Source organism: Onychostoma macrolepis, chromosome 24 (genome assembly GCF_012432095.1).
Source record: "Onychostoma macrolepis isolate SWU-2019 chromosome 24, ASM1243209v1, whole genome shotgun sequence".
Lineage (NCBI taxonomy): Eukaryota > Metazoa > Chordata > Actinopteri > Cypriniformes > Cyprinidae > Onychostoma > Onychostoma macrolepis.
The window spans coordinates 11,722,110-11,749,964 of record NC_081178.1 but is presented as its reverse complement, the minus strand read 5'-3'; the positions used below and the strand labels follow the sequence as shown (position 1 = coordinate 11,749,964).

Here is a 27,855-nt window from a genome sequence, read left to right as displayed (position 1 = left end):
CATGCCAATTCTTTAAGGTCTCTAATCTTTGGAGCAAGGTTCTGATGGGCCGTGGTGATGGGTATTTGTCCGTGACTGTGTGCCCACCGCCCTGTTACCCCTCCCTGGCTTTGACGACTCTCTCTGATTGCTCTTCCTATTTGGCTGAGACAGTGAGTGTTCTGTCCTCGTATGTCCCACCCTGATCATGACAACAGCACTTCTCAAACACAGTCCACTCTCCCACGGCTCTCCGGGAACAGTCGCTCGCTCGTTCTCTCATACACACACACACACACACACACACACACAGACTTCAAACGCCCATTTGTTTTTACCACAAACATCCCCAGTCATTCTGCATTCACACACCTTCATCCATGTACCCAGTGTGCCTGCGTACAGTATTATGAACTGACTTCAGTGGGTCATTATGAAATCTACTCTGTTTTATTGTCTAGAAAAGCATCAATCAAGAAACAGTTTATTATAGTCGGCCAATATTTCAGCTACATCTTTGCCAGCAGCTAGGACTTCACATATGCATTTTATGGAACCAAACAGACCATATTGTACAAATAATTTCAAGCAAATTTAATGTAAAAACAAATACATTTGATATAAACACATACATTAGATATTAAAAATACATTTTTATCAGCGTTCTTACACATTTGGCAATTACTGAGATTTACCATAAGTAAGTTAGTTGTATAAAATTATTAAATATTAGAATCATATATTACTCATAGACAATCTGTATAAAAAGGGACGAATCACATTGGGAGAGACCCGTAGAGTGGAAACAAACACACAAATACTCACGCAACATACATAAACACTTGCATACAAACAGGCAGGATCTTTTCTTTCAGCACAAAATAAAGCAACTGTAATACACAGCATCACTGTAAAGTGGAAGAGTTTTAAGATGACACACAGGATGACACAGAGCTTTTGTCATTCATTTACAGCCCATCAGAACTCCTACACAGCAGGCATTCTGGGCCAGGTCCTGTCTGGAAAAAACAACAAAAAACTAAAACGAGAAATCCAAATAGCGAGCCTCGGTTTTCTCTGCCCTCCTTGGCTCACGTCGAGATAGTAGATGTTTATGGATATTTTCATCATGTACAATCTGAACTCACAGCTTTTGTGGATGTTAGAACTACGACTGATGGTCTGGGCTTTGGAGATGGAGGCTTGGTTCATACATCCTTTATAGTACCACTCAAGAACACGAAAAGCAAAGCAGCACCAGGCAGTGTATGGATGGGGATCATGCTCAGAAAGAGGAAGAGCAGAAAAAACTGTCTCTGTACAACAACAACAACAAAGAGGAATAAATTAGAATGTAGTTCCAGGGGTGCAGAGATATCAGCCTCTCCGTCCTGTGTGAGCCCAGCTGTTCTGGATCCTCGTGAGATGGCCTGCTTTTAGTGATGTCTCTGGGGTGGCTGGATAAGGAAGGGCACTGGCAGTTGTAGGGTTATTTGTGAGTGTGGCAGGACAGGTGAGGGGGATTGTGGGTGATCGGTAAAGTGGGGTGGAGGGTGTGTGTGTGTGGGATCAGGGACGCTCAAGAATAGATCAAGCTCCTGAGGAAGCGGACTGTGCCACGTTTGAAGACGGAGGGACAATCACGCTGCTGGGAAGCTGTCTCGCGTCGGGGAGGAAGCCAAACAACGAGAGGAAAAGCGCTCTGATTTTTCGCACAGGAAGCCCGTCTGCGCCTCCTGCCTGGCTGAGATAAGAGTACTGCTGTTCCCATGGCCGAGCTCAAGCCCATCCAGCCGCTATCAGGCCGGCCCGGCCCACAACTCCACTCTCCCTGGGCCTCCTCCACCGCAGCGTCAGGCCAGCCGCGCCGGGCTGCTATAAAGAATAAGGGCCTGAGTCAGGGTCCAGCCAGTCAAGACCTCTCAACAGAATGTACATACAATACCTTTCAATGATCAAGCTTTACACAGTGCTTTCATTTTTTTAACCATATATACCTTTTGAAATTTAAGATGAGTATATCTCAGCAAAATCAATATGCAAATGATGAAAAAAATTACATCAGATAGGCAGACCCAGATAGAATCTACAGGCATTTTCTGCGCTCATTTTAGCATAAACTCCCCCAGAAAGAATTTAAACAAGGTAATATGTGTTAGATACATATTGCTAACTGAAAGCATAAATAATTTAGTTTTTAATCAAATTAGAGCATGACGAGTGTTACATTTCTTAGGAAATTCGTTGCTGCAAATTCCATGTGGGTTTGCTTTCATTATTTCACCAAAGCATTTCTTAAAGGGATAGGTCATTTCCAAAAATGCTGTTCCAAAATTATATGCATATCTGAAACCATTAAAAAATATTATTTCATCACCTGAAATAAAACAAAATATATAAAAAAAACTTTAATTATTTAACTAGTTTTCAACTTTTCTATTTTTTTTAAATTTTATTTAAACTACTAAAACTCAATAAAACTAGAAATATATATATATATATATATATTAAAAAAAACTAGGTAACACTTTAGTATAGGGACCAATTCTCACTATTAACTAGATGCCTATTAGCATGCCCATTATTAACATACTGGCTGTTTATTAGTGCTTATAAAGCATATATTCTGCATGACCAAATTCTATATCCCTTATCCTACCCAATACATAAACTTAGCAACCTTACTAACTATTAATAAGCAGCAAATTAGAAGTTTATTGAGGCAAAAGTCATTGTTAACGGTTTGTTAATAGCGAGAATTGGACCTTCTTAGACCAAATTGGACAGAACAGTATTAATATTAAGCGAATCATGAAAGAACTTACATTTCTGAATGAACTGTCACTTTAAGATTGCATGAAGGATAGCTGACACATACAGGGAGTTTGTTGCATTATTTCAGCCAACAAGACTTTTCCTCTCAGTGATATTTCATTTTTAGTTCTTTTAGGAAGCACTCAAAGAATAGGCCAAGAAAATATCACCAATATAACATGTCACGAAGGCAGTACAATAAGGGGAAGCATGACCTAAAAATGGACACATTTTGAGTAGAAATACAGTGTCATACTGTAGCGTAACACTTTCAGGGTTTGTGGATTTTAAACAATCTCGGAGTGTGTGTCTATATGGGAGTAAGTCGGGAATGTATGTGGAAGGGTGTTTCTGTGAGATGAGTAATGCTTGCTAAATATTTCTCATGAGAACGGTGGATATGTGGTGTGTCAGACATTGAAGAAGGCATGGCAGGATGCGTCTGAGCAATCACAATAATAAACAGCCAGCATTCTGCACAGGAAGTTCATTAAATCATAGTGTTTGATTTAGAAACGAACAAATTGTGCTTGTAAGCACGGAACTGGCTTCTTTTGAAGTGCTTTTTTCTGCACTTTCAACTCGGGAGTTAAATTCAGTTCTGTGACTGTACCAGGCACACATTCACACACAAATACGAGCACACACACATGAGCGTCTGCATCCACACAAAAATGAATAGAGACACACACATGAAAGGCCTTCTCAAGCATCTGTTCTACAGGCTAAGAGGAAACCCTGTCTGAACACATGCTGAATTAGACAAAACAGGTCTCTATTCACAAACACACACACACATACACATGTGTGTGTGTATGTCTGTAAATATAGACACATGTCTCCACTCATATGTGCATTCATTCTAAAAAAAACACATCAAACACACTGTGACCAGGTACAGTGTGAAATAACTGAACTGTTTAAATTGTTTCAGGACATTACGCAATGATGGAGAGGATATCTAACTTAGTCTAGTGTGGGAAATCCAAACCTAGCAAAATTGCATTGTCTCGCATGTGTTTTTTCACCTGGATCAAAAACTAAATTAAAAGTGACAGAATTTTTGGCCCTGACCCAGTATTCTTCACCGTATCCCTTTCCTCTGTGACTAAAGGGCAATGAGGACACGATTAGTCAGTAATTGGGGAAATGTTTTCAAATTTAGAAAGTTCATTGTAATGCTTTCACTTCTTAAAACATCAGAGTGGGAAATAAAATGAGATTTTAGAGCGCTTGCAGGGGCCTGAACAAAACAAAGGGACCATAACCTTCCTAAAACAGGGTCTATGTTATGCGAGTATGCTACTTTGGCTCACAGTAATAAGGTTATGTATTTAATCAGCATTTCAATGCACATTCATCACTGCCTTGTTTCATATTTGACAAACATTTGCGTGTTTCTGAGTGGATTGTGAACTTACAGGCCTTTTGGAGGACACGGATGCCAGAGCCACTGGATTTGAGGTGGTGGGACACCATGAGAGGTGCAATGAAGAGCTTGTCTGCTACCTCGCTGGACAGTCCCGGGTTGTTGAGAGGAAACTGTCTTTTCTCCAATCTGCGGCTTTACTGTGCACAGATTTTGACGAAAGGGAAAAGGCAATGAGTGCACATTGTCATAGTCTCCATAATAAATAATAATAAAAACGTATGAGTGTGTGTTTGAGCAAAAAGTTGTAAACAGGATCTTTTTTTAACATTTTATTTATAGTTTGTTCAACTATTAAAACGGTTTGATTGAATATGATAAAACAGTTCTATAACATTAAAAGAAAAAAAACTCACCATTTACCACCAACGTGAGTGTGAGGTTCTGATAAAGTCCATACTGCTGGATGCCAGTAAGGATGGTATAGATTCCTGAGTCTTCCTCAGCCACATCCCGAATGACCAGAGAAATGCCGTCTACATGGTAACGGGAGCACCGCTCGGCGGCGATCATCCCATCTTTCAACCTAAGCAACGGATTCAGTTATTACATTTTTTTGTTCTGTTCAATTTAATGGATATTTGGGGGAAAAACTACATCTAATTAGCAGCTTAAAGGAAATTTTACCAGATGACTTCAGGTGCAGGGAAAGCCCTTAGTTTTGGAGTAAGACGGAAAGATTTCTGTCCTGCAGAAGCCTGAACCACAGGGCCATCTCTGTGCTTAAGTCGAATGAAAGGCTGGTCTGGGAGCAAACAGACAAGAGAGTAAGACAATCAGAAGCACATGTGTGAACAACCGAGAGATAAAAAGCTGTAAATAGTGAATTAGAATCCATTAGAGGTGGAACAGCAGTTTGGCATGGTGTTTCAAATTTTCAATCATTTCAAAGCAAATTTTAACCCAGCAACAAGGTGACTGATTCTAAAACTCACCATAGACAATAACTGTGGTATTTGTTTCTCGCTTGGATGGACCACTTGTTACATGACATTTGTAAAGTCCTCGGTCTGCTTTGCTCAGTGTGGGGATGGTGAGAATACTGTAGAAGAGCATGTTGCTTCGGCTTCTTGATATGCGTCTGATGATAGTGGCAGATCCATTAGCCTGAAGTAAAAACAAGCAGAGTAAATTGTGTCACAAACACCAGGAAAAAATATAAACAACATGGGTTTCAGATGAAATGAGGTTTACAGAAAATCTGAAAATCATTTAAAACACTTTGTGTAAAACAATGCCTCCTTAGTGCACAAGCTGTCAATTAAAATTACTCTAGTTGCCAAAAAGAAAAAATTGAGTTTGCTCTTTTATAGCTCAGGAGGTTAAATGGAGTAAGTTATGATGTTGCATTGAAGTATCACAGTAATATAAAAATGAAAATAGAAGCAAATGAGACATATCGAGAAATGTATTTACACACATACAGTATGTATACAGTACATTTCTGTTAATTATTAATTAATTATATTTATTATATTATTATACGAATTAATTTCCTGATCATTTTGAAGAATTTAATAAGAGTTTTGATGGCAGACTTTGATATATTAGCAAATCAAAGCACAATTTGAGACTGTTTAGATTTGTTCTGAAACTCTAGAGTAGACATATTTCAATACTGTCTTTTTCTTAGAAGAAAAACTGTGATGCAGGAGACTCCATTTGCTTTTGATAAGATATTAAACAAGTGAATTCGTGGTTTTCTTTCTAATGAGTGTTTGTTGTGGAACTAATAAATTTAGTAGTAATGCATCAAGATGAGTTTAATTCATCTTAAAGGGATAGTTCACTCAAAAGGGAACGTTTTGTCATCATTTACTCACCCTCATGTCGTTCCAAACCTGTATGAGTTTCTTATGTTGAACATAAAAGAAGATATTTTGAAGAATGCTGGTAGTCAAACAGTTGATGGTCCCCATTGACTTTCACTGTATTTCTTTCCCTAGTATGGAAGTCAATGGGGACCAACAAGCGTTTGGTTCTTCAAAATTCTTCAAAATATCTTCTTTTGTGTTCAACATAAGAAAAAAACTTATACAGGTTTGGAATGACATGAGGGTGAGTAAATGATGACACAATTGAAATTTTTGGGTTAACTATTCTTTTAAAAATCCATGTCTATAGATTCTGATTATACCAACTGCAGAATAAAGATATTGGAAATAGCAGTTCATAAATCACAAATGCATACTCTGTAAACCCCACCTTTTGTGGGTACGTCCAGCTAATGGAAACCCTGGCGTTCCATTCAGCTGTAACTGTGCAGTTCAGTGCTAACATCTGGCCCTGTAGCGTGTGCACCAAACCCGTGCTGTTCAAATACACATCCAGGATTTTATTCACTGCAAGAGAAGAAAACAGATGCAATTTTTAAACTTAAATTTAAGTCCCAATTTTTGGTTCACTAAGAAGTTACTCATAGAAACCTTAAGTGCTTACCTGGTCTGTGAGTCAAGAACTTGTTGCTATATTTGACTCCATTGACGATAGTCTCACAGGAAAATAGCCCGATGTAGAAGAATGTGGGACTACGGATAGTGAAACCTTGCCTGCTGTTCCAGATGATGTTTCTATAATCAGGAGCTAACCGGTGGAAAGGAAACTGAAAATGTAACAAAAAGGATAATTAAAAAAAAACATTAACAGCTACACCGCAAGCTTTTGCATTTCTTTTATGTACAACAGAGATTTGTGCTTACACTTTGCAAAGCTCTAAAGGATTTCCATTTGTGTGTATTTTAAAAACCAACTTGCGCTTTCAGTTTTAATCTCATTTGGCCAGCGCACACAAGGGCTCTGATGGGTTCAACAGTGCACCATCCTTCAGAAATTCTTGGAGAGCGGTGTTATGATTTTGTTTACTTCCATATTCGATGGAGGAAATGTTTACAGGCTTAGATGTGACACTGTGGAAGTGTCCTGCCCTTTCTCAGGGGATCAGGTGAATGCTTTCCTCCCAGTGTGAGCTGCTCAAAATCTCTTGGTTTCTAGGAAGCACTACTGCATTAGGTAAGCCCTTTACCCAGGAGCATAACATCTATAGCGCATTTCTCTAGGTATGGGCACTTTTGGCCTTGTGGACTTAAAATAAACTCTTTTTGAACACACATTTTCCTGTAACAATGACCAACAGTGAACACAATTCTGTCATTTTTCTAAAGCATCATGAACATTTCCACCACATTGTCATTTCCGCCACATCTCAAATTATGTATTGTGTAACAGCATTCTGTGGTGGAAATGACGGTGGTGGAAATTATTTTGGAACAAAATACTGGAATCTTTTAGCTAATTGCACAGCTAGCAGTCTGTGTATCCTAAATACACACAATTACATAATATTTTCACACTTTTTGCATAATTTGACAAAATTAGAGCCACAAAAAATGACGACTTTAAGACGTGAACTCAATTACTCAATTACCTCTATCAATCGTTATTTTTAAAACTATAAAAATTTTATTCATTAATTGAAATAAAGCTGAAATAAAATAAAATAAAATAAAATATAAATATTAGATAAAAATTACTTTAACAATAATTTGAAATTTTGTCTTGGCAACTAAACGTAGCAGGTTTAAGTCGAAGCACTAAAATTGAAACTAAAACTGACATAAAAATAAAGTTAAATATTTTATTTTAAGCATGAGAAAAGCACATAACATCACATCATTGAATTAATATTTACGAACACTTGTAAAGTAAAAGATTGTGCCCCCCTCACCTTTACCATCTAATCCCACCTAAGTCTTAGGTAACCCACTTCTCGCTAACATCCCTCCTTATGTTCAATGCGTAAGAAGGGAGGGCGAGGATGTGGAAACGTGACTCCAGTCCATCTCCTCACATCCTGTTACTACAGGATATAGACATCGCGGCTAGGCCCTCAGGTCAGCTTCTGGAAGGGCCCCGCGGCTACTTTCACAGCTTCAGCGAGAGCCTATGTATTGTTCCCTACGCAAAAGGTGCAAGATTAAAGATACACTGCCAAGTGCAAAATCCTCTCAGGAAAAAAACACTCTACCAGTATGTGACAGTCCAAGTTTGAGAAGGGTGGAGAGAGCTCGTATTTATAGCACGTTTACCTTTTGAATATCTGTGCGCAGGGTCGGCAGGACATAAACAAAGCAAACAGAAATGAAATGTGGTGCTTTTTTGAGCAAGGAGGGAGGATAGGGATGTCATATCACTAGCATATCCTAAAACAGTTTCCATCCTGCATGCATGGAGCCAAAGGCAGCGACGGGAACTGGTCAACTTGTTCTTTTCCGTTTCCTCTTCTCATCTGAAATTCATCCTGAAATGCTTAAGTCCTTTTTTAAACCCTCTTGAGACTTTTGTTGCCATATTTGGACTCAGCCTACATCTCCAGAGATATAGTAGTGTGTCTATATCATAAATGCACCGCAAGCCATCCTTTTAGCTTCATTCCTCAAATCTGTGTCTGTGCCACCAGCTGTGGAAGACATCAGTCTGCATGAGGTGGTCTCGGCGTCATCTCCTTGGCTTTGTGCAGTGCCAACAAGAAAAGGAAGCTGTGGGCGCCGCTCACTCTGAGCATCGGCTTAAAGTATCCATGTCATGCTGAGCCAAAAAGACTTCTGTACATCCCCTCCACATGCCCTCACGAACACACACACATCCGAACTGGCACGAAGAGATGCACACTTGTCCTTATAACCTGGGGTGATTGTTAGATAAGGACAGGGAGAGTTTGTGAATGAGAGTGAGAGGATGCACTCCATGTATGGCAGTGGAAGCCATAGATAAGAGTAGGGATTGGCACGAATAGCTGAGTACAGAAGTACTTGGCACTAATGATCGGTCTTTTTCTGATTATTTGCAATAACGATTCATCACACGTCAATTTGCTCCAACATCGACTTTCAGTCCAGTGCAGCAACAACGTTAAAATACTTAGAAAGCGCACACACCGCAATGCGTTTACTGTAGCAACTGCGCACATGCACACAGATAGTGCATGCACACACATACTGTAGACGTGCGTTCTTTCTTTCAAACAGCCAAACGGAGCTGAATGTAACAGAACACAAGGTCTTTAGAGAGGCTCTTGTAAAATAACGATTTTAACGCCATTAAAACGTGATGTAAGTAAAGAACATGACAATTTTAAAATAATCATGAGCTGTGTCACAAATGATACACTATGTACTTATGCACTGTGTGAATTACATAAGGTTATTTTTTCATTCATAATCGTAGTCTGATAACTCCTCCCCCTCTGCTACATAATTAAAGCTGAAACGGTTGAGTGCATGAAGTGTCCAACTTTCCACACTTCATTTTTTTGGTTATTTAAGTGCTTTATTTGGGTATTTAAAGTGCACTTTTTCTTTTTGGAATTTTGTGAACACACTACTCGCACTAGAATGGCATAGAATAGTGCGAAAATATGCAAATTGGGACGCACCTATGGTAACCAGAATGAATTGCAGAAAGATGTGCTTTATGTGGAGGTTTATTTGAGTTCATTATATAGTGTTCACGTGATGAAACGTGATACTTTAAGTTTAGAGTTTGCCGTTTTTATATTTTTATAACAGAGAGACTTTAAAAAAAATGTCGGTCCCACTTTATATTAGGTGGCCTTAAATACTATGTACTTAAATTTAAATTAATTATTTGATACAATGCATTTATTGTGTACATACATGTTCTTACACTGTACTTATATTTTTAAAAATACCTATATGTAGTTACATCTGTAATTAATTTCTGTAATTACATTTATAATTACACTGTCAACCCATCCCTTACACCTAAACCCACCCTTAAACCCACTCATACCACCAAACCTGTCCCAACCTTACCCGTATCCCACCTCAATACCAGCAAAAGTGTGTTGCAATACAATATGACCACAATAAGTACATTGTACTTATTTTTTTATGTAAGTACATAGTTGTTAAGGCCACCTAATATAAAGTGTAACCAAAATGTCTGTTGAACACTCGAACAGACATAATTAATAAAAACACTCATCTTTAGACATAAGGAGTTTGTCCCAAAACAACCAGACAAAGCATTGCAAAGCAACAAGTCATGAATACACCTTTCAAAATAATAGATCTAGTTCTCTGGATGGCCCTGCCCACTGTCAAATCTCATGGTTCTTAATCCAGTATTAACATCAAATATCTTCTGAATGGCTGGGATTATTTCACATTTTGTGTTAATAGCTGACAGACAAATGAAAAGCCTATGTTTATGAGATAACTGAAAAGGCCAAGAAGACTGGCAATGTGTTTTAACCAGAAAATTCATGAAAGTTTTGTTCTAAATGGCAATGAGTTTCCAGTTTTCTGGATGGCTCCTCCCACTGCCCTCATTGGTCTATAATTCTGCAAATTAAACATCAAACATGTTCTGATTGGCTGAAACTGTCTCACATGTTGTGGTCAGTGCTGAGACACTTGTTCTTCTTGTTCACAGCTGAGACACTCACCTTTACCAACGAGACTTTGGCATCTGGGTTTGTAACTCTGCAGGGGAAGACCAACGGCTCTCCCTCCTTCATGTACACCACATCTGGGATCTCTGACTGCACCTTTACAAACGGCTGCTGGCTATCTGAAACGCCAATGCTGAGGTCAGGAACAAACAGACACTGCATACAAACAGTAGATGCTGACAACAATCTAGAGTCAGCAACAAATACAGAGAGAATTCTCGCTTGTTATCAAACACTCTCTCTCTGTTGTTTTCTCGGTTGCACTTTCGCCCCAGTTGCAATATTCTTGTGGCAATGAAAGGCTTTGGGTGTTGCTCACCCCATTGTTCGAAGCTCTGGTGTTATTAAAGGAACGGAAAAAAATCTCTGAACATTTTAACAAAAGTACCCCAAGGACTGCTGGATGCTTCCTTGTCGTGCTTTGATTCAATATAAAGGACGAAGGGTGAGGCTAAATGGACATGGCCGTAAGAGCGATTGATGGTCCTCAGGGGCCTTGTTGGCTAAACGGGGGCCGCACCTAGTGACCTGGGGCACCTCTTAGCCTTCCTTAATGCCTGACCAGGGAGGATCCGAGTCTCTTCTGCCCCGGCATGCCCTCAAGGTGCCCACTCCCATGTACAGACACGCATCCCAACAAACATACACAAGGAGACATCGTATCCTCTATCCTCGTCTCCAAGTTGTCCCTCCCCCCAGAGCAGCACAGGATACGGACGGCCAGGCTGAGGGAGATAGATAAGGCTGGGTACCCTGGGAAAGGCTGCCCAAGAGCTGAGCCTTTCAACAGCTGGGGCTATTTCTGTCCCCTCGAGGTAGCACGTAAATGAAAGTTATCATCTAAATTTAGTCAAAAGTGAGAGAGGACAGCATACGGTGTGAGCAAAAACAAAAAATGCCAGTGCGAAACCGTGCCAGGCACTCACTTAGTCGGATGTGTTGCCTCGAGAGAAAAATGGTGTTTAGGTATTATTTGCTTCCTGAGGCTTCCTGTTTAGCCTTAAGCAACAGAAATGGTCAGTGAGATGGCCAAGCTATTAAACGGAGGCCAGTGTCGTGACAAATTGGGTCCTCCCTGGAAATCGGGTCTCCACTAGGATCTCAAGTGATCCCAGCGTTTAATGGGAACTCTCTTTAGCGCCTCATTACAATTCCTACAAAATCACATTATGTTGTTTAAACTTTGTTTTAAGGCCCATTCACACCAACAACGATGACTGTTAGTGTCAACAGCAATGGACGATAACATTCTTTTTAGTTTTAACATTCCGCTTTAAATGCTTTTTCGAGTGAATGTTTTTGAACACCACATAAAGTGGTTTAAGTGATTCCAACAACATTGTTTCTATGTCATTACCATTATGGAATTAGAATGATAATTAAAACTTTATAATTAACTTTATCATTATAGTTATCATCGTTGGTGTTAATAGGCCTTTAGTTAGCTAAGACACTAGCATAGCATACAGATACCCAATTAGCCTCATAGCTTAGCTTGAACACCATGCATTTGCACTTACTCTACATGTATTCATCTCCAATCCTTAATGTAATAACGTGTAAAATTATGTGTTAAATGTCCAAATATTTCAGTTACAAAGAGAACATATAATGATATTCAAAAATTCATTTTTTATTAGTGTTTATTATTTTTGTCTTCTCTAGTTTGCTTCTTAATTTAGTTGTCAAATAAAACTGACATTTTACATTACAAATAGTGTTGACTCCTAGAAGAATTACTTTTATTCCTCTTTTGCTTTTGATAAAAGTGTCAGATAAATGTAAATGTAATGCATTATTAATTAACAGTTTATCAAATAAATTACAATATCTTCAGTTTGTTTTATTATGCACTATATAGTACACAGTTAAATACATATTTTAAATTAATGGGCACCTATTATGCAAAATCCACTTTTACATGGTGTTTGGACTAGGGCTGGGCAATATATCGAACGCTATGATCATGCGCATCTCGTCAGTAAAACCAGTTCTGTGATTAGCGGTAAATCTGTAGCTCAAATAGTAGAGCATGGCGCTAGCAACGCCAAGATCATGGGTTCGATTCCCAGGGAAAGCAAGAGCTGATAAAATGTAAAAACTGTAACTTGAATGCAATGTAAGTCGCTTTGGATAAAAGCGTCTGCTAAATGCATAAATGTAAATGTAAATCTCCATCACCTACTTTCAAATGGAGCGGCATTTAATACACAGATATAATATAAGCTACACAATATTGCGTTCATTATCGCAGACGAATCGCCTTCGATAATGAACACGATATTGTGTAGCTTGTCAGTGAACTATGGCTCTTTGTATTAAATTGCCGCTCCATTTGAAAGCAGGTGATGGAGATTTACTGTTAATCACAGAACCGGCTTTACTGACGAGATGCGCATGACAATCGCATGCGATATATCGCCCAGCATTAGTTTGGACATAAATGTGTGTTGGCAGTGTGTGAACACAACCACCCAACAATAATAAAAATCCACCCACTCCTCATTTTTTAATCTCCTTTAAACAAAGTCAGTCTCACTAGGCCTGCCGTTTTGACTCTCACCGCAGTGTGACGTCACATTTCGGAGGGCGGGGCCATGGTGGATGATTGACAGCCCTGCATTGCTATAGTTTCCGCCCTCAGCGGTTAAGCTGTCCTTCATTTTCTCCGCGCTTGAGCAGCTGTAACGTCAACAATGTCTCACAAGCAATCGTGGCGCTCTGTGTTTGGATGTAAGACTGAGCATAAGAGTCTTCATTTTCTCCCAACATCTGAGCTGCTGAGGACGCTGTGGATTACTTTAATTTTTCAAGGTAATGCGCCTCAAAATCTACCTAAATACATGCATCACTCCAGACTCCTTTATGAATGTCATGTCGTTATAGTGCTTAGCGTTTTAACCGTATTTGTGTGCATACATTAAGTATTTTTAACTGATCAGCACCGTGCTTTTGAGATTAGTTTGTGCCGTTCGTAGCGCGAGATTCGTTCAGTAGCGCGGTCGCGTGGTTCGGTCCATTGATCCGCGCCGATGACAGGTCAGCGCAGCCTGTAACATCGTGCTGTTTCGTCCCACTTTCAGTGCATTTGACTTCCCATATGTACGGCCAAACACCGGTTCTGTCGCTCTCAGTTATGTTGCTTATACCAGCTTTTTATTGCTGTAGATATGTAATGCAGAGAGACTATACGTGACACCCTCTTCTGGAGATGGGGCGGGAATATGCAGCTCATTTGCATTTAAAGCCATACACTCCAAATCAGCTCTTTTTTTAGACACACCCTAAAAATGACATTTTCCAGCTGTTATAATAAATTATCTGTGGGGTATTTTGGGGTGAAACTTCACAGACACATTCTGGGGACACCCAGGACCAGTATAACATCTTGTAAAATGGGGCGTAATAGGTGCCCTTTAATATCCTTTGTGTTTACTTGGTATACCTATTAAATGATAGTTGAAGACCTGATGGAGACATGATTTCAAGGAAGTACATAATTTATGACAACGCTGGAAAGAGAGGGTTCCAGCGTTCACCTGAAGCGTCTTACCTGTGATGTAGACGTACACAGAGGCCTGTTTGCGCTGCTTTTGGCGGTACCTGCAGCGGTAAGAGCCTGTGTGTTGAGCTAAAGCAGGACTGAGCATCAGACGGCTGCAGTACTGGTTATTTTTCTTCCCGCATCGAGTCTCTTCTATCTGGGTGCCGTGGTAGACTTTTGGTACGCCTGATGGCAAAACCCAATGGACCTCCCACCGTCCCCTGAAACATCAAGTTTGGATTATACAAGGAACTTTATACATAATGGTAATCAACATATAATAGAGTCCAAATGTTTGGGACACTTATGAGAATGCTTCTATTTTGCACTTTACTAAGCTTTACTAGCATAGAATGTGAAGTCAGATCAGTCAACGTGATTTATGGTTGATTTATGATTTGTTTTTGTTTGTTTGTTTTGGTTTGTTTGTTTTAGTTTTGCTTTAATGACAGCATCACGCAAAATGCATAAAATCTGATGATCAAGTTCTCCAGGATGATTTGAAAGACTCTTGTGCATATGAACTTTTGACCTTTTGTACAAAAGAGGTAATGGTCTAATTTGATTATTGGTTAGTGACCTAGAAATAGTGCACAATGTTAAATATTTCAGTCATCTAAATGCCCAAAGCGTTCTGTTTATTTCAAGGTTTAAATCAAATTACGTATCCCAGATCTTCAGTGTGCTCTTAAGATTTTGACCCCACTCAATTCTCATCTTTAATGCTTGCATTTTACAATCTCTCACTCCAAACTTCTACATTCTACATTCCTCCTAACCTCCCAGCCATACATGACTCTTCCAAAACGTCATGATCCACATTTAACCACTTCCTCCTTTAACCATAAGATTTATCCTCCTTTAACCATGACAAATCACTCACCTGCAGTTTAGCTGAAGTGTCTGATTTCTCTCTATAATAAGCTGCTTTTCAGTAACATCCACCACTGGAGAACTGAACCTCCCTTTTGTGTCTGTATCTTTCAGATAGAAAACAGAAAGGCATGTTAGAGGTTGCTGAAGTGAAGCTTTACAGAGTGACATTGACCACATTTAAGTGACAAAAGTCCATGAAGAACTTACATAAAATAGGACTATGCCATCTAAAGCTATAGAAACAGACTCACAGTTCCTGCTACTGATAGAGTTATATTTTAGGCGCTTCTGAGCACAGTACAACTTTTTCAAGGTTGTTATTGAAGGTCAATTGAGTATTGTTCAGAGATACTGTAGTGTATTGTGTAAGACAGAACTCAGGAATGAGTTCCATCTCACACAATACACTACAGATACTTGAGGATCTTTTCAAGGCAATGTTTATAGATTAAATAAAGGAGATTCACTGAATAAAAATCATCAAAAATACATCACATTAATGTGGTGTTTAAAAACATTTTTAATAAAAATATTATTAATAATAATAATAATGATAAAAACTAAATACATCCTATTCTTTTAGATTTTCATTTTTTTTACTGTTAGTAAACAAGAACATAAATAAAATAAACGTAAAATGTCAGCTGTAGACTAAGTTCAAAATATCATCAAAATAATTTTACTTCTTTAGTTTGTGACATACAATTCTGTATCTATTAGTCTAGAATAATTGTATTTTTCAACTTTCCATACAGATAATATTTTCTTGTTATCGTTTTGTAGCCTAATATATGTAGCTACACAAATTCATGCATGAATGTAATTGTATTTATCTGATTAATAAGACAGCACGCCCAATGGAACATAAATCGAACGTAACGACTTAGTATTCTGTACTGAATAACAGGCCTATAAAAATGATTTACCATATCCGCGTTATGCTGTGACATTAACAGCCTATTTAATATGCAGAATCACATGTAGCCTATTGTAAGCACAAATACACTAAACCAAAAACAGTGTTCGCATACTCCAGCTTTCATCTCTTTTTGCCGTTTAGAAAAAAAACACTTAACTGTGGGTTAAGGTGGCACATAATTCAATATGATTTTAAACATCTCGTCTCCATGCAGACGTGTCTATACAACACGAACAGCTCTCACCATTGTTTATTGCTTTAAAAAAAAAAACTTACAGCATCATTTCCTTTCCATTATTCACACGCTAGCGCAGGCCATGTGCCGTCTATATATTAAAATGGTATTGTAGTCAGACCAATGAAAAAAGGAAGTAGGAGTCAAGCACTTTTTCCCACAGCGAGTCCCGCATGGGATTCAAACAGGCTCGTTATCAGCCGGTCCACACGCTGAGGTTCCGTTTCAGAAACCCTCAACAAGAGCGCCTGCCACTAACGACGGCACAAAAGCCTGCCAAATTCAACAAACCTTACACGTCGTAGTTGAATAAACGCTAATGAACCAGAGCAAATAAGGCTGAAGTTTCAACAGCGAAGCACGTAGGAAAGGTCAGTTACACGAACAGGGGCTTAATAAAAATGTAGAACATAAAAACACTGAATGGATGTTGCATGCACTTAAAAATGATTTTTATATTTGATTATAAATTTGTTGGAAACGACTTTATCAACACTATACGCATTCATTTCATTCTTCAGTCTTTACTTGTGTGACTACTTAAATATCACAAGAAGAAAAATGCATCAATAGCCTATCTAAAGACTGATTCATAAAATTATTAGTAGCTAGCTAAAACAGCGCCCACTGGCAAACTAGGCCTATTAAATAGGCTACTTTCGTTATTTAAGATTATTAACAAGTTATTCTTGTACGTGCTATTAAAAGTAAGTGGGCTAAAGGAAACATTTCTAAGTTCTACAAAGGAATTTTATTATTTGCTTAACTTTAAGTGCTTAAATTTATTGATCACAAAGAATAATAAAGCCAATTCAAGAACTATAAAAGGAAAACGTTTCTTGATAAGAAGGTTCTTTGCTGAACTCTGAAGGTGCTGCAAACTAGAACTTTAATTTGAACAAGAATAAGCTAAACGGAAATGCAATTATTATTATTATAATTATATCATTTGCATTACTACATTTATTTATTTATTTTTAAATAGTGAATTATTCTTGTTCATTTGAAATTGTTTTATTAGTGCATTTTGTTTGTAGCACTTTTTTAGGAATCTTTCTAAAATCCTATTCTGATTCATTTTACAAAATCATTTTTCCGGCATAACTGTATGCTTTTGTGCACGCAGATGGGACATATGCTTAAAACACATGTTTGGCCATTAATCAATTTCAGTTTTCCATCCTGTGATGCAAGTGGTGAATTGTTCACCAATAAAGCACTAATAATCACGCAGTGCGGACAGTACATCGCTTCACCCCTGCTTCCTCCCCTTGGGTCTGTTTTAGCTATAACACCCTGATTAGCGCTGGTTCCTGCCTCACGGTGGTCATGACCCCGAAGTCATTTATATTAGAACTTCCATTTCACAAAGTCATCAGGCTCAGGAAATAACGCCCTCTCTGATTCAACCGGGGCCAAACATTAAAGACGGATGCCAAGTAAGAGCAGAGAGGTCTCTACTATCAAAACAACTTGTCCTACTATGGCAGGCCAATTTAGCATTTATTTCTTAAAACTAACTAACGTGTGTTTTTATATTAGTTGCCTACTTATTTTTTATTATTAATAAGCGATTATATTTGTAAATTATTGCATCTCTATAATTGTATCTTGTACATAGGCCTATGTGTTTTGTCTATTGTGCACACAACTTATTTTGTCAGTTGTGAAATTTTATATGCATTTTTTATCGCTCATTCTGATTTCCATTTCACTTGTTCATTCAATAGCCTAGCATTACCAGATCGTTAGATTGTAGCATTCCAATGAAAAGATTTTTCTGTAACAAGGTGTATTTTTTTTTTATCAAATTTTATACGGATATGAGTTTCAGCTATCAGCTATTCTTTTCAGACAAGTCGTTTGGACAATATTGACTAATTGTATAGATAGTCTAGTTGGATTCAGTTCTATTAATAAATCGAAAATGGTACTAGTAACAAAAATACTAGTTCGTTTTAAAATGTTAAATAGGCTTGCCATAGTCTTGGAAAAGCAAATTGTAGCACATCTGATTCAGCGCGTAATTTATGTTCGTTTAGCGCGTAATTTAGCGTTTTTTGCAGTACGCATTATTACAAACTGGGCATGAATACAAAAAAAATAAAATAAAAAATGCTAACAAGTTAGTATGCTTATCCAAAGTGAATGAAAGTCTCCTCATTATGAAACGCAAATGATGCACTGTGACTAAGGAATGTCACACTCGCATCCTCAAGCATTCCCAAAATGTTCTTTCATCCTTTTGCATTGATGGAGTATGAAACCGTGCATATGAAAAAATAAATGTAGCCTATGGCTTAGATGTTTAATATGAATACTAATGAAAACTGATATTCAATGATAAAAGTAAAGTTCATTATATACTTACCTTTAGTCAGAACACGACCTGACAATCCAAATATCATCACAAATAATATATCGAACATTCTCTTGGTCTTGCTTGAGGTCCTTTGCTTGGATATGAACACCTCTGAAGAAACACTGCAGATCCAATACTCCAGAGAATCAATTCACCTTACAACACCAAACTCCTCAAACCCTGCTTTCACATGGACTACAATCAACTTCGGTATCGTCCGGAGTAGGCTATATGAACTCTTGAAGCAGGAGGACCACGCATGAATTCCAGTTAAACTCTTGCCCATTATGACCGCGGGCTGGGATTTATTCATTTCCCACTGCCACCGGAGCTTCCGTGACGCTCATCGACACACCCATCCCGCGCGACTGACGTGACCTACAAGAGCCCGATGTACTGCACCGCTCCTGAGTCTCTCCTCCACTTCATCAATCAAATCACGGACAAACAAGCTTATTGCTGTAAATCCAACGCTGTCTGAAGTTATCCCACCCTTGCAATCCTTAAAAGAGGAGTGTAAAAATCCATGAGGAGAAACAACAGAGGTTTCTTTCAGAGAGAGGGGTGAGGGAAAAGACATACTAGTGAAGATCAACAGAAATGTTGGTTATGCTGCTTGCGCATTAACAATGCATAATATAGGAAGTTAATACAAAGGAACAGAAGAGTAATTAATATAAAATAACACCAAGGACGTTTGCTTTAAGATACCACTCTTTCCGTTAAATCCTCCATTATATTTCTTTTAAGTATCACCTTTGTCTCAGATGTTTCTCCTAAAATTCCTCAGACAATTGTTGTCATACAAAAAAGTAAATTAAGCTCAGATAATTGGTCTTGGAAGAATTTGATGAGAAATGTTTGAGATCATACTGAAATCTCTCATTTTAAGTCAAATAAAAATTTGAGCCCAGTTTGAGACTTTGTCAAGATCTCTTGAAAATCTTAGGGGCAGGTGAGATTTAATTCAATATTCTTCTCAAAAGAAAAAGTTAATGAAAGAGAGACTCAATTTGAATGTTTAATCTTATTGCTGTCTAGGAGAAACAACTGACTTGTTTGTTTTCATACCTCTAAAACATATTATATAAATGAACCATGATTATATTCACATTAAATAAGAAAGAAACCAGTAAGAAACCGGCATGATTTACACTTAATTGAAACATGCAATATAAAAACAGATCACATAGTGGAAGTAATGTAGCACCTCTTTTTAATATAATTCTATTTTTCATGTATCTAATATAAAGTATCAACATTTGCTCAGTTTTGACATTTACATCTGGTTTTTCAGGTATACAGATCATAATGTGTGCGTAACTAAAGTAGTACTGAGTAAGATGTAATGTCAAATCACGACCAGTAGAGAGAGTCTTAGGGGCTGCCGCTGCTCTCTCCCAATAAAGGAGAAGCCAATAATCTTTTGTGATAACAAAAACCCTACAAAACAGTAACAATAATGACTAAATTTCATGTTGGTCATCATTTCTGACATGCAATCAGTTTCACAGTAGGACATATTTGAAAAGGACCATGAAGTGAAGGGTTTATATCATTCTTAAACAATGAAAAAAATCAAAATGATTCCATTAACATGAATAAATGAATGAAAACTAATATTTAGCCACTGTATGCAAATAACACAAATCTTACCAAGAGAACTCTTTCCACTGCAAATAATCTCCTCAATCTCTACACTAGTAGTCCACTGTCGAGGCTTTATAGAGTACAGTTGGTTTGTAGGTGGTTCATATGACTTTGGGGCATAAAGAGGGGAGTGAAGCTGCTGGCAGACCGTGGGTAGAGGTTTCAAACGCTGAGCAACAGGAATTGGTGGGAAATTGTTTCCGATGCAGAGGTGTTGATGTTTGCTGTGTGTCTGGGCACCATGAGAGCTGGGCCGGTGCACCTCGATCACACGCAACTGAGTGTGGGCCAATCACCCGTTCTCTGGTGTAAATATATGTGTGCGTGTGTAAGTCACACCTGGCCTTTCGTCTGCTGGTGAATCCAGTCTGTGAACTTTATGACACGTGTAAACTCCGGGCCGGTTCTGTCGGGCGCAGCCCTCACCCCAGCTCACGATGCCTGCTAGAAACCACCTCCGGCCACGTTCCAGACACACTAAAGGTCCCCCAGAGTCTCCCTGTGCGAACACAGATGTGAATATATGAACGGTGAACACTGACAAGCAGTGAACACAAAAGCACACACTAACCTGACAAGCATCCACTCCTCCCTGAATGTTTCCGGCGCAAAGCATTCTGGGAGTGACCGCATCGTCATACATTTTATTACAAGTGTTGTGACTGATGATGTTAACGGTGGCCTCTTGCAGCAGTGTGGCCAATTCACCTGAAATCAGAAGTTTTTAGATGGAAACAATGTATGTAATGACATGAAATGGTGTTTGCAACAGATTTTACCTGCTTAATCTGACTTATTTCTAAAACCCTTCTGCTCTTTAAAGTTTACTGACATAAAAATACATTCATTTCTTTTTAGTCAGGTATGCGTTTTAAAATCATTTTGAAATAAGATCTCCATAGCAAATATAAGTACTAATGAAATTTAAAATTTGAGTTTTATATTTACAAAAAAATTATACTTTCTTTTCTTTTTCTTTTATTTAAAGTACATCCCAAACACTATCTTTGTGTTATATTACATTAGTGTTTTTAATAGAACGGCTGAGGGAGTGATGGCAAATTTGACATATTTCTCTCTCAATATATTTTTTCCTCTTTTGCAAGGCTATAGAAATGCCATCACATATTCTTCTTTTGCTATTGGGGCAAATGAGAACAAAATATATATATAAAAATATATTTCTTGTAGTTTCTATTAATCATTTTAGAAGTTTACCCAACTATGATGACTTCCGCCTCTGTGAACCATGGAAATGTGAAGCATATTTAATGTTTGATTTTGCCGTTTCGATGGGGATCCTGGGGATTTTTCAGTGGGTGTGGTCAAAGATGATTTCTTTAGAATACGTTTTCTCACCTTTAGTCATCGTATGAATCATGTGTTGCAAGACAGTGTTGCTAACGTTGTCTTGCTTCAGCTCAACAAGAAGTAATTGTTTGTTCTGAATTAGTTTCTACAACGTTCCATACCTTCTTCTGACAGAACCCCCCATCCAGTGACAAAACAGCTGGTTCCAGAGGTGAAGGCATGAGAGGAGGCAGGAACGCAGACGGGCTGTACCAACTCATTGAAAAAGACAGGGGCGCTTAGTTCAAGAAGGGCGATGTCATAGTCAGAGGTGAATTGGTCGTATTGCGAATGCAAGATGATGCGACGGATTTGTCTGGTGGCCGCTGCATTGCTGACCGAGTTCATTACTCGCATGCCCATGTAGGCCCTCCATGATCGCGCATCAGAATACCTGCCAAAACATAAACAAACACCTTATACCTGGAGTGTCACATATTTTGGAAGGGATAGTTCACCCAAAAATGAAAATTCTGTCATTAATTACTCACCCTCATGTCGTTCCAAACGCGTAAGACCTCCGTTCATCTTCGGAACACAAATTAAGATATTTTTGATGCATTCTGAGAGCTCAGAAGAAGTTGTTATTTCTATTTTCTTTGCATAAAAAAAAAAAAGTAATCTCGTAGCTTCATAAAATTATGGTTGAACCTCTGATGTCACATGGATTATTTTACCGATCTCCTTGCTACGTTTCTGGACGTTGATCGTGCATTGCTGTCTACGGGTCAGAGAGCTCTCGGAATGCATCAAAAATATCTTAATTTGCGCTGTTGTGTGAGATGAACAGGTTACAGGTTCAGAAAGACATGAGTAATTAATGACATAATTTTCATTTTTGGGTGAACTATCCCTTTAAATAGCCTGCAACATTCAGGAATGGAATGGAATATAATACAATAAAATAGTAAGTTATAGTAAGTAGTAAGTTTTAAAATGTAATGTATTCCTGTAATGCAAAGATGCATTACTCCAGTCTTCAGTGTCACACGATCCTTCAAAAATCATTCTAATATGCTGATTTGCTGCTTAGAACATTCTTTGAACATTTTTTGTTAACACCAATTTCACCAATGTACCAAACAGTTGTGCTGTTTAATATTTTGGTGGAAACTGTAATGCATTTTTCAGGATTCTTTGATGAATAAAAAGTTCAAAAGAACAGCATTTATCTTTTGTAACATTAAACATGTCTTTACTATCACTTTTGATACATTCAATGTATCCTTGCTGAATAAAAGTACTATCTTCTAAAAAATGAATACTGATCCCAAACTTTTGAACAGTAGTGCATGTGCCTGAATAAAACCTCACTTGATTGCATCTGAGTCCTGAAAGCAGTGAGCTGCAGAGACGAGCCAGCGGCTGGCCACCAGAGATGCCCCACACACATGGCCATAGCGCTCCATCTGAAGGCTGACCTGCCACGGCCATGAGCCTGCCTGGGCATCCGTGCCACCCACAATCTTTGCCCTCTTCCTGGGCCTCGTGCCACAACCTACATGCACAGCATGACATTTGTAGGATTTGTTATGCAAGCAAAGACTCTTACTTGCAAGAAAAATGTAACTGCCTATAATAATAAATTTGATGTGAATGTGTAATTCTATGGGAATGCTCACTACAGCGCAACTCATCTGAACCATCTTTGCAGTCTTTAATGCCGTCACACTCCGGATTGATTTTACTCAAGCACTTTCCACTGGCACATTTGAAGGAGGAAGGAGAGCATCCTTTAGAAACTGCAATGATCAGAGAGACAGAATATTCAGCATCACTAATAAAATTAAAGAACTAGAGGACATATGATCGTAAAAATATTTCACATAGTTTTCTTTCTGATAGTGTAATTTGTGTTTGTTATGAATGTGTTCATAATGAAATCCATGTGGCTTGAATGTCCAAATGCATTTTTGGGCCAGTAAGCAAGGAAAGATGACGAAATAGAGCAGAATTGTTTGTAAAGTGGGTTTTACTCACATGCTCTTGTGCAGTTGAGTTCATCACTGCGGTCTTTGCAGTCCACAATCCCATCACACACTGAGGCTTTGGGGAGGCAGATTTTGTTTGGGCACATATGGAAGCATTTACCTCCTAAAAAGTGGGCAAATTGAACACAAAATAAATGAGTTTGACAATTACGGTCACAATTACCATTGCTTGGTGACATTTCGCAGGCAAAACAGTCCTTTCAAAAGGAATCCGCAAATGGGAGTTTTGAGTTAAAAGTTCCCCACGCAGATTTCGCTCATGTTCAAGTTAGTCAAGCAACTTTGCCTCACTGAGTAACAGAAAGCTACTTAATTTGAAAGTGACTTATGTGTGAGTGTTTTATACTTGTTTTTGCACATAAATTTTCACTAATGTGACCGCACATATAGGTGAATACATGCACACACACACACAAACACACTGAAACATAGGCAGGTCTTACCACAAACTCTCTCCACACGTCTGTAGCAATGAAAATAGACATCTCTAAGTATCAGTGAACGCAGGAAGAGAGAAACTGTGCATGCTGAAGTATTAAATCTTCTTAAGGATTAATAAAAAGACACTCTTACCACAGTTATTCTCTTCACTGCTGTCACCACATGCGGTGTTACACTGGCTGTGTGGTCTGCACTGACCCATACAATAAACTTCTCCCGGTTTACACGTGTCTAATGGCAAAGTAGAGCAGGGTTAAATAAGACAACTATGCTTGGCTGAAAAGAATGTATGGAAAATCTAACTCATGCACTTACTGCATTTGGCCTCATCTCGTCCATCAGAACAGTCTTTTTCTCCATCACACACTTTCCTCAGAGGAATACACTTGCCATCTCCACAGCGGAACTGCCTCGGACACGCTAATATGGGAGAAAAAGCATGATTAATGATGTGTACGTTTGTGTTTTGATTCAATTAGCGCACAATTCTATATAAAATAATGCCATAATAGGTGAAGATTTTATTTTTGGAAAATATTTATTTTTGTGACGGGGAAAAACATGCTCTAACAGGGTTGCACACAAAATGTGGGACATAATTATTATCATTTTGTAATTAAATTAGATAATAATTAAAAATACTTCACTGCAACTTATCAACTTAATAGATTGTAAAAATCATAACATTGTTGAATAATTTTATTCTTTTTTAAATTTTATTTAGACCTCTGGCCAAAAACCACAATTTTAATCCAATTTCATGTGCTTAAAACTAGAATCCTTTTGAGACAGTCTAATTTTATATTATATAATAGTTTGTCTAACAAATCTAATAGTTTTCACTACTAAATTATTTACCTTTGGCCCCGATCACATAGTAGTAACAGAGACAAATATCCCGCATTCAAGACACAAAACAAAAATTAAAACCCAAATCAAGTTACTTTACAAAACAAGAAAGAAAAACAAAAAAAAAACACTTATGCCTTTTCTAGAAACCACATAAAACACTCACCACTTTCAGGAGAGAAGGCTCTGAAGATCAGATAAAAACCTTTATGGGTCAAAGACTCATCCGAGTGAAAGTGCAGCAGGACGGGTGAAGAGTAGATCCTCTTTCTGCCGCTGTCCCCAATTGGGTTACAGAGTCTGCGGAAGCATAAGAAAAACTTAACACAGCAAAAACATCTGACATGATTCTCAAAGGACGTATTATAAACCTAGTCCATGTAGATGTACAGCTCGTATAGGGAAGTTTAAGTCAGCTGTTTTCTAGTGATGAATAACATGACACTCACTTGACGCCGCCTATTTCCAGCCAATCTTTTTCGCAGGTGCTTGAGGCCGGTGAATCCTGAATGTCTAGCATCACAATGGTTACGGAGAGAAGGTATCCCGGCAACGGAGCCTAAAAGAGAAACCAGACTCTCAACGGACGCACTCTTACACAAAGCAGCAGCCACCCTGCGCTCCTTGTCTCAAAGAGGGAGCATCCCAGGCCTCTGAATGGAGTTCACAGGGCACTGGGGAAGAGGCTCATGGGATACCTGGGAAAGCCTTTAGCCTTAGCTCACCCTGATTTTCCAGTTACAGTCCACATTTGGAGGGTAGTAGGCGGGGTAGTAAGGAGACGTCACCGTGCCGTTCCACGCAGTGAGGAAACCACCACACTCTACAGAAACAGTGACACAGAACCAAAGAATTTCTGATTCCTGAACAGAATAACAACTAAAATGATAGCATCTCATGCTGACTGCTAATTCACACACCGGTTTTGGGTATAGCTTGGAAATAAGCTTTGAAGATGGCTCCTTGCCTCTGACGACTGAAAGAAAATGTGACAAGCATGACGTTTCCAGATGATGTCAGTTTCATTACAGGGGATGTTCCTGATATTGGCAGACCACACCATCTGGGAAGAAAAGAGATGTTGTTTGATGTTTAGCCAACTTTACTCAGACAATGACAGTACGAAAACAAAAAAACGGCATTCATGCACTGAGTAAAGAGGATCACATCCTTACGGAGAGAGAAAAGCAACATATATTATTTGTATGCTCAAATTGCATTTGTGATGGTATTTGATTTAAATCACACCATATATCATGCTCACATGTCTGGCCATTGACATCAAACTTGGTGTGCAACGCCATGATGTGACATATTTGAATTTAAATGATATTTGAGAGCTTCACCAGAGGTGTTCAGCAAAATTCTGTCCATTTCCCACAACAAACAAACATATGAATTCAGAAGACTTGAAATATACAATACCGTTCAAAAGTTTGAGGTCAGAAATTAATACTTTTATTTAGCAAGGATGCATTAAATCGATTAAAAGTATCAACTGATCAACAGATCAACCGTTTTAAACTTTGATAATCATAAGAAATGTTTCTTGCACATCACATCAACATATTAAAGTGATTTCTGAAGCGATATCAGATATCTCAAAGAAATATTAAAATAGAAAACAGTTCAAATAAAATAAAAGGACCACTTTTAGGATGCTTTTTTGCCATGTTTAGAACTTGACAGCTTCTGTTTCCGTCATTAAAAAAGTATGGAGATTCTACAAAATATCTTTCTTTGTGATCCAAGATCCTTTTTGGGTGAACTAACCCTCCAAGTATTGTAATTAAATCAATAACACCGAAACGTAGAAAACGGATTTTCTCTAAGTGCTGTCCCACTTACCTGGCGATGATCTTGTTCTGAAGCGGCAGCAGGAAATCATAAGCAGACAGCTTGTTGGCAGAGCAGCTTCCTGGTGTCGCTCCTTGAAGTGTGAGAATGACAAGCCGCACGAGGTGACCGGACGGCACCCGAAGCCTCCACTGGTAATATGGCTTCTTCGGACTGACAAGACTGAGTGTGCGATTGTTTCCATACTTAGCGTACAGGTCAAAAGACATGGCTGTTAGGCAGATGAGAGTAAGACGTGATCAAAATGAGTAAATGAATCAAAAATACAACCAAAATAATGATTGTAGAGGAGTTTTCACGACAGAATGATAGTATGATAGTGATAGTACACTGTAAAACCTGCCTGGTGGAAGGACTTGCATGCAGAGTTTACTCAGAGGATTAATGGGACATGGTTGCATTTGAATTGCCTTACCTATGCATGGCTTACTTGTGTTTTTCTTCACTCATGGTACGATATATCATGGAGGATACAGAAGAGCTTAGTTTAACCAATGTTTGGCAACTCAAATGAGTCAGTGTTCATAAATCATGTGAGTAAACTCAACAGGCTTTACAGTGTATTATGGTTGTACCCTGCAGCCCCAACTGCCACTTGCCACTCTGTAAAGAGTTTGGGTTCTTTATTTTTTCCGCTTTGTCATCAGAATCTTCATCGTCTTCATCCTCGCCATTCAAACCTGCAGACACAGGAACATACATTAAGATGTTTTCCTTACTTTGGAAAAGACAAAAACAGAGGGAAGCAATGCTCTTAACCCAGCAGACGCAGTGTGTCCTCGTCCCTCTCCATGTAGTAGCGTTCCTCGTTCCTGCTAAAAAGGACCTTGTTGGTTCCAGGTAGACGCCGTTGCAGCCGGGATGGGTTCACTCTCCGGAGTTCCTCAGCAATAGCGGGAGGAGCAGAGAATTTACTCCAGTAGTACACACAAAGACCTTCCACTCCTTCACTGTCATCAGGACACATGACTTTTAACAAGATGGGTTTATAGGCCTTGAATTTAAATCAAGTAAAAGACTACTAAGTTTGTGCAGTTGCAGTGAGGCATCACACCTACACTACTGTTCAAACGTTTTGGCTCGGTAA

At 38.6% G+C, this 27,855-nt stretch overlaps 2 protein-coding genes across 5 annotated transcripts in view; both read right to left on the bottom strand.

Annotated features, from left to right (window-relative positions):
• flt1 (fms related receptor tyrosine kinase 1) overlaps nt 1–19,027 on the bottom strand; it is a 33,841-nt gene extending 14,814 nt beyond the window's left edge. Inside the window, exons 1-11 of one of the 4 annotated variants that reach the window (XM_058764709.1) lie at nt 18,640–18,995; nt 15,122–15,218; nt 14,248–14,459; nt 10,689–10,813; nt 6,662–6,824; nt 6,428–6,564; nt 5,158–5,329; nt 4,850–4,967; nt 4,579–4,748; nt 4,215–4,362; nt 446–1,898 (exon numbers count right to left, since the gene is read on the bottom strand). In XM_058764709.1, coding sequence (XP_058620692.1) covers nt 1,892–1,898; nt 4,215–4,362; nt 4,579–4,748; nt 4,850–4,967; nt 5,158–5,329; nt 6,428–6,564; nt 6,662–6,824; nt 10,689–10,813; nt 14,248–14,459; nt 15,122–15,218; nt 18,640–18,697 — 1,407 coding nt within the window. In that variant the 5' untranslated portion in view covers nt 18,698–18,995 and the 3' untranslated portion in view covers nt 446–1,891. Of the gene's footprint in view, nt 1–445; nt 1,899–4,214; nt 4,363–4,578; nt 4,749–4,849; nt 4,968–5,157; nt 5,330–6,427; nt 6,565–6,661; nt 6,825–10,688; nt 10,814–14,247; nt 14,460–15,121; nt 15,219–18,639 lie in introns of those variants that run through there. The other 3 variants (XM_058764708.1, XM_058764705.1, XM_058764707.1) reach the window with 3 other exon arrangements.
• An 815-nt stretch (nt 19,028–19,842) lies between these two features.
• Nucleotides 19,843–27,855, bottom strand: part of LOC131532842 (uncharacterized) — a 36,066-nt gene continuing 28,053 nt past the window's right edge. The window contains exons 23-37 of the mRNA XM_058764624.1: nt 27,528–27,718; nt 27,344–27,448; nt 26,760–26,979; nt 25,832–25,974; nt 25,637–25,734; nt 25,361–25,470; nt 25,078–25,211; nt 24,378–24,482; nt 24,195–24,293; nt 23,611–23,724; nt 23,253–23,372; nt 22,945–23,128; nt 21,753–22,024; nt 20,852–20,988; nt 19,843–20,779 (exon numbers count right to left, since the gene is read on the bottom strand). Of these exons, the coding sequence (XP_058620607.1) occupies nt 20,573–20,779; nt 20,852–20,988; nt 21,753–22,024; nt 22,945–23,128; nt 23,253–23,372; nt 23,611–23,724; nt 24,195–24,293; nt 24,378–24,482; nt 25,078–25,211; nt 25,361–25,470; nt 25,637–25,734; nt 25,832–25,974; nt 26,760–26,979; nt 27,344–27,448; nt 27,528–27,718 (2,239 nt within the window). The 3' untranslated portion in view covers nt 19,843–20,572. The remainder of the gene's footprint in view (nt 20,780–20,851; nt 20,989–21,752; nt 22,025–22,944; nt 23,129–23,252; nt 23,373–23,610; nt 23,725–24,194; nt 24,294–24,377; nt 24,483–25,077; nt 25,212–25,360; nt 25,471–25,636; nt 25,735–25,831; nt 25,975–26,759; nt 26,980–27,343; nt 27,449–27,527; nt 27,719–27,855) is intronic.